A 16733-nucleotide genomic window follows, 5' to 3' on the forward strand; every position below is an offset into this window, starting at 1 on the left:
TTGGGAAAAATAATTAAGCATGTCTTATAAGGTACGATGATTATTTGATATAAAGTAATAGATGTGAGACGAGTTCCCTTTCTAGCAGCCTTTGGGTTCATTTGTAGATGCCTAGCTTAAATGATACAAGGGGTGATACAGCACCGTTATGGAATTAGCACTTAAGGCTAAATTTGGGATGAAAAGGTGGTAATTTCACCACTTCCTGAATGATATACACAGCGTTACATTTAAGTAATGAGACAGATTTTTTAATTGTCCAAATTTGAATGTCATTTGCAAAACATATAGTACAGCTGAACCAATACCAATGCTGATCTATCAGTATCAGAAAATAGGTTGGACTTTATTTATTGATATCAGCCAACACTTTTCCAGCATTCTTGTCTATCGTGGGGTCCACAAAAATGCCACATGGCACATTCACGGAGTCTAATTACCCAAGAAGTTACGCAAAATTCGAGGTTTCCATTTACTTTGCAAAAATATTGTGTGAAAACTAGAGCTGAGCTGATACGGATTGTGCTATATCTGCATCGGAAAGTATCAGTTAGGATTTATTTACTGGTACCTGCCAAAAATTTCCGGTACTTTGATCTTTCACGGGGTCTGCAAAAATGTCATGTAGCAGTCTAAGTATCCTGAAAATTATGCAAAATGTGCAGCTTCAGTTCATTTTGCATGCAAAAAAAAAACAACCTGTATATTATGATTACATAACAGATATTTTAATATTATGATGTCATTCTTGAATATTTAAAATAAAAAAACTGGTAAATTGATGCTTATAATAGGAGTAGAATACTTATAAAAAAGAAAAAAATACTTCCATGGCGCAAGAGCCCTTGAAGGGCCAGGGCCTGCCAGAGTGGTTTTTCATTGGGTGACGCGTGGTCAGCACATCGGATCCCATCGGCGTTGATTTTCTGGCTTTGTTGAAGTAACTTCCCAATTGTCCTCACGACGCTGTGTCAATGCCGAAATTTTGGAGGCACCCACCGGGAATCGAACCCGGGACCACTCGCACCAAAGGCGAAAGCGCTAGCCACTTGTTTAAACGGGAGCCCTAGTAGAATACTTATCCACTAATATTAATGAATATTTTGACCAATTCTTAATTGCTACAATTTTCAAGCATTGCTACTGGCATCGGCTTATCTCAAATATATAGCATAGTGTAGTCCATAGTCTACTACCTGGTAGTCTCTAATGAACTTGAACTAGACATGCTGGGAGATACCTCACCATGTTGTGAAGGAAGTGTAAGGGGTGTTGCTATGAAATCACCATCCACCAGGTTTTGAACCCAGGACTCCTTGATTACAAGGCAATGATGTTACGACTACATCATCGAGGGTGAGGGAGGGGACAATTAAATATCCATGTCTTACCCAGAATTTCAACTTAGGTCATTTTTCTTTGCAGTGGACTTACACTAACCACTCTGCTGTGGAATCTGGCAATTTCAGGAACAGGTAACCTAGCTCACTAAGATAATGGCACTGGGGAATGGTATGTATGTCTCAAGAACTGGTGTCTTACAATTGGGCTGCGACAGTAGTTCACTTCTAGCCTTTGAAATTAACGAGGGAGAAAGTTCTATTACTTTTTTCTTACTGATGAGTGACCCCAAGGCTTTTAAACTTCCAAATATTGAGTAAAACAGGGTGATAATGACAAAAAGTAAAATTTTGAAAGATTATAAAGATAGCAGGAAGAAATTAATAAAAAAAATGCTTCTATCCACACCATAGGAATATCATAATATGAAAAGTAAGTTACATTATTTACTATAGATATCTGAATCTAATTAGGACATCTCTAATGTATAGTTACCCATATTGCATTGAAAGTATTCTCTACAGTACAGGGAAAGTAAAGAGCAAGAAAGAAATGCAGAAAGTGGTACTTCATCATTTCAGCAACTGACTACATAAAGAACATCATTACTACAAAATACATACAAAAATGTCACCCTTAAACTTTCTCCCGAAATTCTAGCTCACTTTATATTTTCTGCAGATCATTAACTTTCACTTTAACTTTCCCCTTCACTTTCTTTCTTAGTGAAGTAACTTTTAATCATGGTACATAAAAAAAAACATTGTGGAATAAGCACACTTCTTTCACATGACACTTGGAAAAGGAGATACGTGTTAAGCACAACTGATCTAAAAATAACAGCATAACCACAACTATGACTGCAAAAAAGAAAATATCAGAATAATCAAAACTATGATTGCAAAAAAAAACAAAAATAGATGCTGTATTAGATAACATTTGCTTACTGTTGTAAATCATATTAGTATACCAGGTGGCGCAAAAGTCAGTTTACCCAAAAAGCACATTGATACTAGTATTACAATAGTGTATGTGCTTCTTGTGCTAAGTAATATTTTTTTAGGTATACAATTGGGAACATTGGGAAATTGAAAACAACCCCACTTATTCAGATCACTGTTTTGTATTGCAGCAAGATGGAGCTCCTCCACATTATGGACGTGATGTTCGATTTTCTTTTAGATGACACATTTGAAGAGTGGATAGGATGCTGTGGTACCATTGATTGGCCTGCGCGTTCTTGTGACTTGACATCATGCGATTTGCTTTGTGGGGAATTGTTAAGGATATGGTATACTCATCATCACCGGCAGATTTGGATGCACTGATACAAGTTTACTGCACCGTATTTGCAATTCTGTTGTTGATCGTTGCACACAATGTATTGCAAACAATGGAGGACACTTTGAAAAAAAAACACAAACTGGAATTATGTGTATCTACTTGTATCTTGTATGTATACTTAAATTTTGAGTATAAACTTGAATTTGTGTATGGGTAAACTAACTTTTGCACCACCTGTACTTTTCAGTTCATATACACATCAAATAAAATAGAATGGAAAATTTACAATTAAATTAAGAAAAAAGTTTAAACGGGAGCAAATTATATTATGCAACATTTATGCTGTTATTCCATTACTATGTACATACAACATACTCCTAAATATACATAGTAATAAATGAACTTCCTTATCTATAAGCAGTGATCTATTCCTATTATCATCTTCAGAACATGAGGACGGCTAATTCATCTAAAACTTCATGGATTCTGCAAAATTTTATACACGCGTGGATTTAGTCAGTAGGGCATCTAACTGCCACGCAAAAGATCCAGGTTGGATTCCTGGAGTGGGTGATCTATGGTTGAAATTTTTCCAGCTTCGTTCACACATAAAGTGGCTCTGGGGTTCACCCAGCCTCAAATCAATGGGTAACTGGGGCCAAACCTGAGGGGTAAAGGCAGCTTGAACATGGTGCTAATTGCAATGGCACAGATCGAGAATATGTGGGGCCATACCCACACCTCCTCTAAATGTGCCTTCATGACACGGTGCTATATGCACGGGGAACTTTACCTTCTTCAAAATTAATTCTACATTTTCATTAACAGCAGTAATTTTACAAATGTAACTACAGCAAAGATGGCAAATTTCTGATTACTGCTTCTAGATTATGGCATTATTACTAATATAAAGAGGATTACTACAAAGGTAATAAACAAAAGAGTGACACTACCGAACAAAAACTCTACTTTACCCTTAATACTTTACAAAAAATTTACAAAACTAACATGCTAGTTTGGGTGCAACATTATTCCTCAAAACTTAAACCTTTCACACAGAAGAGCATGCAACAACTGAAATTTAATATTTCAATAAAAAACATAACAGAAAAGCAGGCTATAATCTTAATGTTTATGTGAGTCTGAGTTTGACATGTGAACTTAGTGCACTTTAGCATATGTTGTTAGAAGAATTTTAAAATCACAAATATAATTTTGCTAGGAATTGTGGCTAGAAAAGAGTGTTACTGGTGGATAAACAAAACTAACAGAAAGAGTTCCTGTCTTATATACCAGCACTTCAAAACACTATAAACACTCACATATAGTTTTCTGACATTTCAGAAACACAATGTTTGTATCACTGGAGTCTGGAAAAATGTAAATCAAAGGATGGGGCAGCCTAATATAATGCAGAAAATGCACCATCCATGAAAATGTTGTAATGTGGGTGTTAATGCGATCAAGAAGGTTAAAAAGTGTAATGAGGGAATGCACGTACAGGTTGTCAACAATAAAACATGATGTTTTGAATGTCTGTTCTGACATTTCAGGCTACGGAGCTGTAATTCAGAATGGAAGCAGGCATTCACAAACTTGATGTGGAAATTCTGCCACATGTGTCACAGCTGTATGACTCTGTAGTTAAATATTTTGTGAAATGGGTCCAGTGTAGAGAGCACATGCTACAGTGACATGCAGAAACAAAATCTGTCAGTTGGATGCAACTACTATTCTGCCATGTCTTCAATGACAATCTTCGGGTATATAAGACTCTGAAGGAATGGTGTGATCTGTGTTTGGTATCTGTTAGAATACTGAAAGGGTCCTGCATTGTGGTCGTGGTCTAAGGTGCAGTCTTGAGGAAAGTGTAACAACCTTCCTCCTGAGATTTCGGACAAGTGTATGGGACCGGTGACCATTCACCATTGGGGAGCTATGGAGGATAAGTAGCATAAAGTGGTCATAGAAAATCTAAAACAACAACTGGGGTTTTTTGTGCTGAACACACATCACTCCATAACTGGTTGGATAGGTAGTCACTGGTCCTCATGGACTGTTACGCTGTGGGTTTTAGTATATTATAAAATGACAAGGGGGTAGAAACCCAAGTATGCAAGAGACAATTTCAATATGCCGTTTCTTTCTAGTTTCCCAAAACTTTTTCAATATCTGAAAACTGGTACTGAAGACACGGCAGAAATCTTTGGCACTTGAATGACGAATCTTCTGCACCCAGAACCCAATGTGTGCTCGCTAGTTTGGAGTCACCATTTTAAAAAAATAACTGCAGTACCATTGAACTACAAAATTTCGCACAGAAACTTTGTGAGAGACTTAAGTTTCTGTCCAGAGAATAAGAAACTTCCACAAATATTGGAGTTTCATGGTGGACATTCTGTATTTATAATGGACATATTTCACATACTTTTATAGAAGATCCAGGAACACAGTATGAGATGTTATGGTGTATTTTAGAATAAAAATTATACTGTAAAGCTTGGTAGGAAATTGAACAGGAATCAGGGATTGCAGAATATCATGCTAATGAAGCCACTATTAATGAGGATTCAATCATGAAATAATATCCAAACAAAACAGTTCTCTTTAACGTATAGAGTCATACTGTCAGCACCTCTCTCTTCGCAACAAAACAAAAGACACACCAACACAAACATTCACATAATAACAACACAAACAATAGGAAGAAAATGTTTTTCTAACTTACAAATATCGGTAGGTTACAGCTTCTCCCATTTTATCTAAACTTCTTTTGTAAAAGAAAGAAAATCAGTCAGAGGTGCATCGGCTCAATGAGAGAAAAAAAAGCGTAAACATTACTCTAAATGAAAGAGAATGCAGAGAATACTATTGGATGTGGTACAACACGAGAAGTGACACAAAAAAAACATGGCACGTATGCTAATCTTAACCAAAAGTCCTCTTACTTGAATCTGTTGTCGGAACAGGTGTGTGTGAAATCCACCACGAGCTCAAACGGAGAATGACAGAAAGGTTTTAATGTCAGTATTACATGATATATGAGGAGATCTCCATTCGTTTCTCCAATTCTGAAAGGAAAGTTGAAAAAATCAGTCAGTGATTCTACAAACATCCAAATCAGTGATTTATGGTTAGCTGATACCAATGCTAGGGTTGGCAAAAATACCTCACAACACTTTCAGAGAGTCTAAAGATGCCTGAAAAAATGCAAAATTTAATTTAAATTTGCATAAACATTGTGTGGCAAAAGAGAATTTCTTAACTAAATTATAACTCAGGTACTCACGTTTTCTATGAAGCTATTATAAGTAATTTTTTATTAATTTCGGTAGCCACTGCCACCATCCTCGTTGAAATTCATTGTCTCGTTGCTTGGCACGCTTCTGCTGTTTCTTCCTAAATTGCCGATAGGTGTGCTGTTGTCACCTGTATGTCTGTGTATGCTTCGTCTGCTGTTTACTGGTGTTAATTGATGCAGTAAAGGAAGCCAGGCATGGTATGGTGTGAGTTCATGGTTGTAGTGCATGATGTGCCAAGCAATGACACAACGAATTCCAATGAGGATGGTAGCAGTGGCTACCAAAATTAATAGAAAATTACTTAAAATAGCTTCGCGGAAAACGTGAGTACCTGTATTATCTATTACCGTGTCTCTCATTCGCATAGTATAAATTATAACTATTTTAATATTCCAACTTTCTCTTAGTAATTCTTCAAATGTTTTAAAGCAAAACTTGAATAGACTGATGTGTTTTAATTGGAATTGAATAACTAAATTTTAAATATGACACAAGAAACTGTCATGCATTATGCTGCAAAATGCATTGTTTCAGTTTTTCTATTAATTCCACTTTATGCACATATAGGTTAATCGAGATGACCTACAGTTAAGGTGTCAAAACCAGAACCCCTGGATTACAAGGCAACAATGTTACCATCATGCAATTAGGGAGGCATTTTGCTATATAAACAGCAGATTCGTTATTATAGCAATGTGTTTTTTTTATATAAATACATAGGGTAAAATACATACATTTTAAGTATTAAAATGCACCTGCTATTCAGAGAATAAGTTGTTCAACATTGTTCAAAATAAATTAGCAACAATTTCATATACCGGGTGTTTCTGAAATAATTGAGGGCTTACAAAAGTTTATTGCAATTAAACTATTGAACTTATGTTAATGAAACCAGTCCAAAACAAACAAGGAACGCAGAGTTTTCTTTGACACCTACAAATGCGTGTGCCATGTCATCATGATAGTCTAGTTCTTGCCACACTCGCAACAACATGGGCCTGTTGATAGTGTCTATCATTGCGACGATACACTCCCTTAGATCTGCAATATCACGTGGCATCAGTGGAATGCAACAGAAGCGTTACATGGCCAAAACAAGGGGGGAGGGGTATGGCTTCTTATTATTTCAACTCTTAAAAGGGCACGAATATCCTATCTTTGATGAAGTCCCACAAAAAGATGTCACACAGTCTAAGGTCTGGTGATCTTGAGGCTCGCAGCTGCTGAACAAAACACCATGAGTGATGTGAGTGTCGCCTAGCAGCAGGAATGTGAACTCTCAGCTTAACAAAACATACACACAGACAAACTGTTTGCATTTCTCGTTCATTCTGGACTGGTCTGATTAACGTGACTTCAATAGTTTACTTGCAATAAATTTTTGTAAACCCTCATTTAATTGAAACACCTGGCACATCTACCTGATTCATCAAAGGTGGCAGAAAAGGCAAGTACAATACACTACATCAATAAACAATCAATAAAATCAACAATATCAGATAGAATTTATCTAATCAAGAAAAAAAATGGAAATTATTCACATTTACAAGTCTTGGCAGGCAAGCAAGCAAAAACAAACAAAAAATTGCCTGGCTTTTCCAGATTTTTGGCTATACTTTCTAAATTCTCTCCATGTTTTCCATGACTTCCGGGTCAGTAAAAACTAGGGATGGAACCGATTAATCGATACTCTATCGGTACCGGCCGATATATGCATATCGGTAAAATTACCAATTATTTTACCAATCTGATATATCGATAAATATCTGATCATTTAGTGCAAAACTCTGCCATTTTGTTGTAATTTTTATGGTTAATCTCCATGCCCTAATTTCTAAAAAAGTAAATGTCTAAATATGCAATTTCTTTTTCACTGCAGTCAGCTTGAAACACACATTTAATAAGGAGGTCAATGAACCTTCAGGTTCTTCAAGGGCCATTTCTAATTTTATATTGGATCGGTAAAATATCGGTTATTGGTATCGGTAAATTTTATATCGGTATCAGCCAAAATTTCACTCTTTTTACTTACTTGTATCTCCTCGCAATATAGTAGAAGACTGGATATCCGGCTTTCGATGTCCCGGCCTGGTAGAATATGTTGAGCGACTTGATGGATTTGAACTCATCCTTCTCGTGCATATTGTGTTTGGACATAATCTCCTCGAATTTGGTGCTCGTCATATCCATGCTACTCCACCTAGTGTAGGATGAGAAAAGCAAACTACACTTACAGTGTTGTATATCTGTTCATTCACATTGAAGCTAATCAAATTAAAGACATCTAGATGTACATTTCCTTTGTGAAATACAGTGGAACCTTGATTTTACGTTTTCAGCTGAAAAAACTTAAAATATAGGGAAAATTTTATAATATTTTGACCATCAAGAAAACATAAAATCGGGGTTCCACTGCATTTGGATTAAAAATACTGTACAAGCAGGTACCTTTAATCTGCATTATATCTAAGGCTGAGCTGATACCAGTGGTATCAGAAAGTATCGGTTAAATTTTATTTACCAATACCAGCTGACATTTTCCCAGAAGTTTGCTCTTTTGCAGGGTCTGCAAAAATGCCATGCAAAACTTAGGTGGAGTATCAATATCCTGAAAATTATGCAAAGGTTTCCACTTATTTCGAAATATTGTGTTAAAAACTGTTGAATTGTTGCTTTAAGTCCACTTTATGCACATATAGGCTAATTGGGACTGGACCTACAGTTTAAAGTAGGATCTGAACTGTGAAATGTGCCTCTACTGGGTATCAAATCCAGCAAACCCTTCTTCACAAGGCGACGACGTTACCACTACGCCATTGAACTCCAATTGCATACATCAGAATATTAAACTACAATAAATTTTAATTTTGCATTACACTCTGCCAAACTGTTGTACAGCATTTTTACACAGTTTGCGAAACAACCAAATGGCAGAGAAATATCAGCTAGTATCAGTAAATAAATTCCAACCGATATTTTCTGATAACAATATCACTGGTATCAGCTGATACCAATACATCAGCATCGGTATCGGCTCAGCTCTAGTTAATAACAATAAAATATTCACATGAAAGCAATACATACCTAACAAAAAACCCAAACAAAACATAGCTAATACCAATGTATCGATATGACAAATCTCAGGAGTATTTTTCACATTATTTTGTATTAGAAACAATGCTCATGTTCTGAAAAAAACTAAATGTCAAAATATGCAATTTGTTTTTGTAAGGTAAAACACACATTTATCGTCTGGTTCCACACATTAATTACGGAGGTGAATAGACCATTCCGATTCTTCAAGGAACCCTTTAATTTGCATACATATTGAATTAGTCAAACATTGGTTATTAGAATTGGTAAATTTTCTTCTCGGTCCTTTATTGTTATTGGCAAATTCACATTGGTTTCTGAACTTAAATCTTTTCAAATGGCTACAATCAACTTACAAATAATATTAAACACAAGAACTTTCCTTACACATACACAAGGGGCAACGGATTCCATTGAAGAAAACAATGACAAAGAATTCCACACAGGTAAAAATGCAAGATCAAAATATCAGGCAAAATCAGGGCTGGTTTGGTAGCTCAGTATGCCAGAGACCTGGGTTCAAGTCCTGGTTAAGCTTGAATATTTCACTGAAATTTCTATAAGCATGGCTGCTTCTTTCATTTCTTTAAGTTCTTATTTACAATATTTTTCAAATTGTCCTATTTCTAATTATTCTATTTGAAATTCATCTAATTCATTCTAATTCATCAGGAATGAATAGGTGTAATGGTTTCAACATTGGTATTGGCATGAAGCCATTACTTATATTAATAATGAACTAAATGAAATATTGTACGGCTTAAATGTAACAGTCTTTAGAATTAACATGTTTCACTTTTGCAACTGTGTGATCAGGACAATTATATAAAAAATATATGATCGTCATCATACTCATTAAGGACAATTATATAAAAAATATATGATCGTCATCATACTCATTAAGGTTACCAACTAATCAAAAGTTTATGAAAATTATGGTTAAACCAAGAATAAAAATATGAATCCTTGGCATCCTATGCCAATGTCCTTTCAGTGCACTACAATGCCATCATCTGGCTTCCCCACAATTTCCACCAACTTAGATAATTTACATGTGTATTTCTAAAGTTAAAAATAAGTCCTAAAAATTAAATCCTTACTGTGAATCCACTGGTTTGTGCTCTGGAGGTCCAAGATAAGCAAGCAGTGTTGCCATCTTATCGAACGGTCTTCTCCCAACTGCTTTATGATCTCTGCTGCTTGACAAATAGTCCCCAATCTTCTCCTGATGATTCCACAGTAACCGATGCAGAGCCAGGACATTGGCGTCGCTAATAAAGGACATGGAATGGCTGGCCTGGTCAACGGTCTCGCAGTCTGATGCGATCTGGATGAAAAATCTGAAAGAAAGGAAGAACCTAAGTCAGATTTTAAGTATGGCTGATTCTTTCATGAAAATGAATAATGAAGAGGTTCTCTGAAGTGACTGGGCGAGATGGATGAAATGAGATAAGAGATTGTCTCAAGAGCTCATCCAGTGAACAGCCTGAGAGAACCCCTTCATAGGTCAGATTTACATTCCTGAAAATACGAGGTATGGCTAGAAAGAAAGAAAAAAAAACAACAGATTGATGTTGCTGTCAACAAAAGGCAAGCGGTGCATGAGTGTATAATGTGATATCCTGCCTATTGACTGTGTAATTGCCCTGGGTGCATAGCACTCAGTTCTGCTGTAGCTTGTGGACGAAGTGAACCATACATCTGTGCTCCGTCGGAAAAATGTTAAGTGTGAAAGTGGAACAGCGTATCAATGTGAAGTTTCTTATGAAACTCGGAAAATCCACCACAGAAACTTATGGTTTGATGAAGGAAGTATACGGAGATGAGTGTTTATCACGCACGCAAATGTTGGAGGGGTTTCAAAGGTTTAAAGAAGGACGAGAAGTGATTGCGGACGACTCACATCCTGGACGACCTTGCATGTCAAAAATGGAATCAAACATTGCAAATGTCAGTGATTGATTAGAAAATATCGTCGCTTGAGCATTTGAGCTATTGCTGAATTCACAGGAATTGACAAAGAAAGTGTTGGTCAGATTTTAGACGAAAGTTTCAACATGAACAAAGTGTGTTCAAAATTGGTGCCACGAAACCTGACAGTGGAGCAAAAGGACACTCGAGTGAACATTTGTGGTGACATTTTAACAAACATTGAAACTGACCATACATTCTTAGAGAGATTGATAACCTGTGACGAATCGTGGGTTTTCACCTACGATCCTGAAACCAAGCGCTGATCAATGCATTGGAAGAGCTCGGGTTCGCCACTACAAAAGAAAGCTCGAATGAGCAAATCAAAATTCAAAGCCATGATGATTGTTTTTTTCGACATCCGTGGGATTGTGTACGTTAATTGGGTACCACAAGGTCAAACTGCCAACCAACATTATTACATTACAGTGCTGACGCCCCTTCGTGAGCTAAGTAAGAAGATGAGGCCCACCTGATTTGTGGAAAAGCATGTCATGGATTCTTCATCAGGACAATGATCCTGCCAACACGGCATTGTAATGCATGGCTTTTTTGACCAAGCATAGGATCCCAGTGTTAGAACATCCACCCTATTTGCTGGATCTTGCTCCATACGATTTTTTTATTATTATTATTCCCAAATGTCAAATCAGCACTGAAAGGAACCAGATTTACGACCGTAGAATCTGTGAAAACAAAAGCGACAGAGGTCATGAACATGGTTTCAGAATATGAATTCCAGCACTGCTTCCAGCAATGGAAGATTGATATGGAGCGGTGTATCAATAGCGCAGGGGACTACTTTGAAGGGGATAATGTTCATATTGTACAAAATAACCATAAAAGATTTTGTAGCAACAGTCCGGTTTCTTTCTAGCCACACCTTGTATGCATCTCTCTTTCTCAAATGTGTACACTGCTTTTTATGCATCTACATACATTTTTAGTTACATGCAACAAGAACCTAAAAAAAGGTATTACTGTTACAGGGTGATTATAAAGTCACTACACATTTCATGATAATGTAAAGTCACTACACATTTCATGATAATGTGATGCAATACATTTCTTTGGTAGGTGATGTGAAACAATGCTGACAGCATAAGAAAGACCAAGTCATTGCTTGTGCTAATCTACATGGAATGAACACAACAACGCTTTCCCTGGTTGTTGGTTTGGTCGTGCTTTGCCCCCCCCCCCCTCACCTGATCTTCATTTAGCCCGACAAAAGCATTCCTACTTAAAATATTCTTTGTAATTATATGTACTAAATTGAACATTAGTCAGATTTATATACCCTGAAACAACATTTACATCTCCAGTTCATAATGTAATTTCTGTAATTATGCATGCATCTTCATTCATTCCAATCGTCTGATTTTGACACAGTTCAAATAATGTATCCTGTAGGACATATTGCTTGTATTGTAGAATTATTCTTCTTGTAATTTATGGTTGTTACAAGCATTTAAACACACTTATTGATGTAATGTTTCTGGAGAATACATGCTTCCTTCATAAGACATTTAGTGAATAACATTAAACTAAAAATAAAATAAATACCATGTAGATTTCTCAGTGAAAAATGCAGGCTCAACCAGGACTCGAACCCAGGTCTCTGGCACACAGTGCCATTGCTCTTCCACTCAGCTACCATGACAGCCTGGCTTCGCTGAAAAATCTATGAACTACATCTCCTACATATGCATGCACACAGGAAGGGGGGGGCAGGGGAGAAATTTCCCCCACCTAATCATTGACGTCTGCACTTTTTTTCCATGGAGGAACAAGCAAGGTATTTTTTCATGGTGTATATTACCCCGATAATAGTGTTGGCCCCTCGAAAAGCACCACTTGAATTTGAAATTATCGCATTAATGTAAATTACTATGATGGAAATCAAATTATAGGTGTGAAATATATACTTTTAGGTTGACATTCGATTTCTAAGGGGGAGCTATGGCCATCCTTGCCTCCTTCGAGGTCCATTTTTATACAGTATTATACTTTCACGTACAAATTTAGTTTAGATGAATCTTATCCTCATTATTAAAAGATATTATACACTTAAAGAGAATCAAATATTTTCAAGCGAATTAAAGTTCAAAGCAACTACGGGGGAAGGGGGTGCAGTGGTGCAACCACAGGGCATTGCCTCTCTCCAACCTTGGACATAAATCAATTCTAGGGTGGCAAGGGGGTGTAACATTGAGGTAAAAGAAAGCAAAACTACTAGAATCTAAGAGTAGCAGGACAAAAGGATACTCAAGATTTAATTAGTTTTCACGTCTTTCTTGCATTATTTCTTCCAGATGACCAAGAGCACCTGCAGCAGGCACAAAGGGGCAATTGCCACCCTCAATATCAAATTTTATACAAATAAAAATACATTTCGTAAAATTTTCTTCCTCTCTTTGCTCGCAATGTCTGCCTTCGATACTAGGTGGAGGCACAAGTGGTGTGGATCCCACTTTAAACTGTAGGTCAAGTCCTGATTAGCCTTACTGTGCATAAAGTGGACTTAAAACAACAAATCAACCATGTCAGAACTATAGATAAAAAAGATCTGAAAAGATGCACATTTTGAGCTAGCTTAATTTTCATGGAGTTGGTACAATCTTACCTCCTTCCTGCTTCAAAATTTGATCGGAGGAAGCTGTTGAACGGTAGCATGTGCTGCTCCTTGCTGAACTCAACATGGTTGGCAATGTTCTGCAGAATCTTTGACATGAGGATAAGGCCACGTTTTACAGACGGAGAAGGCTGCTTGTTCACAATGCCCATTTCAAGAGGTGATACTGAAAGAAAGAATATTTTTTATAACATGGTCACTCCTGCATGAAATTAAGTATTACAATTCTATTTAATTTGTCTATTATACTACAATAGAGAGAAGCTGTTTGAATTCATTTAGTGATACAAACCTATACTTTTCCGGATTTGGGATATTTTTTATGGTCTACAAAAATGCCTGGTAAATTGATGCATATTACTGCAATGGAATTCTTACATTATATTAGGGATGAGACAGATTAATCAGTACTTTATCTGTATTGGCCGATATAGGCATATCAGTAAATCTGTTTTATCGGTAAAATTACCGATTATTTTACCTGTCCGATATATCTATAAATATCTTATAATTTGAAGCAAAATTTTTGTCCTTTTGTTATAATTTTTATGGATAATCTCAATGCTCTAGTTTCTGAAAAGTAAATGTGTAAACATGCAACTTCTTTTGCACTGCAGTCACCTCGAAATACACATTAGGTTCTTCAAGGACCATTTGGAATTTTATATCGGATCGGTAGAATATCGGTTATCGGTAAATTTTATACACGTACTTTATTGGTATTGGCCAGAATTTCATATCGGTCCATCCCTACATAATATTAATATATATTCTGAACAACTTTTAACTGATAAGAGTATTAATTCAAAGCAATATCGGCTTAAGCCCCTACATCAATACAAACATGACTATTATAATGACCATAAACAAACCAAAGACACAAATGAGGAACAATACTGCAGAAAAAGGATGGAATGCAGCCCACAAGTTGAAAGAGGAGTAGACAGGAGAAAGAACATGTCGAACTATGAACAAATGGCACGTTGAAGGGTAGAGAGACATTGATTGATTGGCGAATAGGATCCACTGGAGGTGTCTGTGGATGACCCATGCAAAATCAGGTACTGAACATTTCTTTACAATAGAGGCAGAAGTAGGGTCACAAAGAGCAAAAGAATAAATATATGTAAGCATTCATAAACCGCAAGTAAACATGTGAATGAAATAGAAAGTGCTTGCATGCAATTAGCTACATTAAAGAGAAAGAACTTACCAATAGCTGGATTTATAAAGCGAAGAAATATTACTGTTCCAACTGCTATTATATTATTTTGGGGAAACATTGGAAATCGTTTGCTAAGCACTTGATACAGACAGTGGCACATGCTCCGGAGTTGTGGTGGAAACCTAGAGAATTAGGAACAAATAATGTTAAAAATAATATTATCTAGTACAGCTTTTAATTATGTGAATATGTAAATTAAACATTTTCACCTTTAATTAAGAGTAAGCTATGAATGATTAATAATAAATAATAACCTGTGAAGCAACAGCTCTTGAGGGCCAAAGGCTACCTACCGACTGGCAGCCTCACTCTCACATGCCTAAGGTGGGCGATAATCCAACCAGTTACGGGGTGTTTTGTACCAATATTAATTAGTAAAAATGCATTTTGTGTTTGCATAACAGGTATTTTATATTCTGATAATTTTTTAACTATATGAAGCAAAAAAAACTGGTAAACCAATGCTTGTAATTGGAGTGGAATACTAACCCACTAATATTAAGGTCATTCCATGTCAAATCAACCAATAAAAGTTATTTTTGAACCTTTAACATATAGATTTTTTCAATTTTTTGTTTATACATTGTACCTATCAAGAGGACAAAAACTGCCAAATTTTAGATTTTCTCAGCTCTTAGTTTTTGAGTTATTGATTCTTTTTTTTTTTTTAAAAAAAAAAAAATCTCAAAATTTGATGACATTTTGAAATTTTTAAAACAGCTGTAGATCAAAAACTATTTGACCTAGAGAGCTCAAATTGGTGTCATTCTCTTCTGCTTTTAATGACCTTTAATTTGAAATGCAACATGACTGTGGTATTTGAATTTTGTAGTTTTTAAAAAAACTTGAAAAAAGTTTTTTTCATATTCTCAAAAACACCATTTTTAATTTTTTTGAAAAGAAAAAATGTTTAAATGTGTAAATATGTTTTATATATGGTTGAATGTGGTCAATGGAATACATACTTATCAGCTGAGGATATTATAGCATCAAACACTTTTTGTGTTAAAGCTATCAAATTGTTCCTGTTGCCTTCTATATCTTCTGTTGGGTCCAACCTGGTAAAGAACAAAAGGAAACATTATGTTCACATGCAATGTAATTCAGTACAGTAACTGTAGCAAGTACTAATACAGTGAAACTTCGATTATATGTTTCCCAGGGACCTGTGCCCAAAGCTGTGGCTAAAGGATTTATAATGTGCGAAAAAGTATAACAGAAATTTTTTCTATTGAGCGTTTCGCTTTAATGAGACCATAAAAGTAAAATGTATAATGTGAAAAAATGTAAAATACAGGAATTAAATATCGGGCTTCCTGTAACTTGCACGTGCTAAACAAAGTCTGAAAAACACAAACAGGGTATCTACAAATTCGTAACAACAAAATTCCCTAACATTTCCAGGTTTGCCAGAAATTTATCAAAATTTTCCAAAGTCATTAGTGGTATTCATGTGTGTAAATATGTGTGTAAGATCATTAATTTTAAGACTTAGGGTAAAAACACAGTGAAGCACATCGCTCATCGCACATTGCCAGAAACTCGAAGGGACAAGTTTCCGGTAATTCAAAACCATGGAGTTAAACGGGGGAAAACATAGTGGAGCCCCGCTCATCGCGAGAGGTTCCCAAGAACAAACACAGTTTGATCTTGGATCCCTTGTTTCAAGTGGAAGGCTCCGTGATTGGTCCACTCAAGGTCACTTCTCCCTTTTTTGGAAGACACCCTCCTTTTTCCCCACTTTTTTTTGACAAGAGTTGTCGTTTGCAAGCTTGTGCGATGGTGGTCAAGGTGCCTGTCCGACAGCCGGTTCATTCATTATACCCTGACATTTTTAAGGCTTGACCGGACTCCCTGTGATGAGCAAGGGTCCCTGTGCCTCACC

General features: G+C 36.2%; 1 protein-coding gene across 5 annotated transcripts in view; it reads right to left on the reverse strand.

The window, feature by feature from the left end:
• Window positions 1–16733, reverse strand: part of Nf1 (neurofibromin 1) — a 135046-nt gene that overhangs the window by 56252 nt on the left and 62061 nt on the right. For 3 of the 5 annotated variants that reach the window (XM_083128477.1, XM_083128475.1, XM_083128474.1), the window contains 7 exons: window positions 15814–15906; window positions 14837–14970; window positions 13615–13789; window positions 10121–10360; window positions 7960–8151; window positions 5574–5696; window positions 5354–5395 (listed from right to left, as the gene is read on the reverse strand). In XM_083128477.1, coding sequence (XP_082984603.1) covers window positions 5354–5395; window positions 5574–5696; window positions 7960–8151; window positions 10121–10360; window positions 13615–13789; window positions 14837–14970; window positions 15814–15906 — 999 coding nt within the window. The remainder of the gene's footprint in view (window positions 1–5353; window positions 5396–5573; window positions 5697–7959; window positions 8152–10120; window positions 10361–13614; window positions 13790–14836; window positions 14971–15813; window positions 15907–16733) is intronic. The other 2 variants (XM_083128478.1, XM_083128476.1) reach the window with 1 other exon arrangement.

The sequence above is a fragment of the Lepisma saccharinum genome, chromosome 9, assembly GCF_977018435.1.
Source record: "Lepisma saccharinum chromosome 9, izLepSacc3.1, whole genome shotgun sequence".
NCBI classification, from domain to species: Eukaryota; Metazoa; Arthropoda; class Insecta; order Zygentoma; family Lepismatidae; genus Lepisma; species Lepisma saccharinum.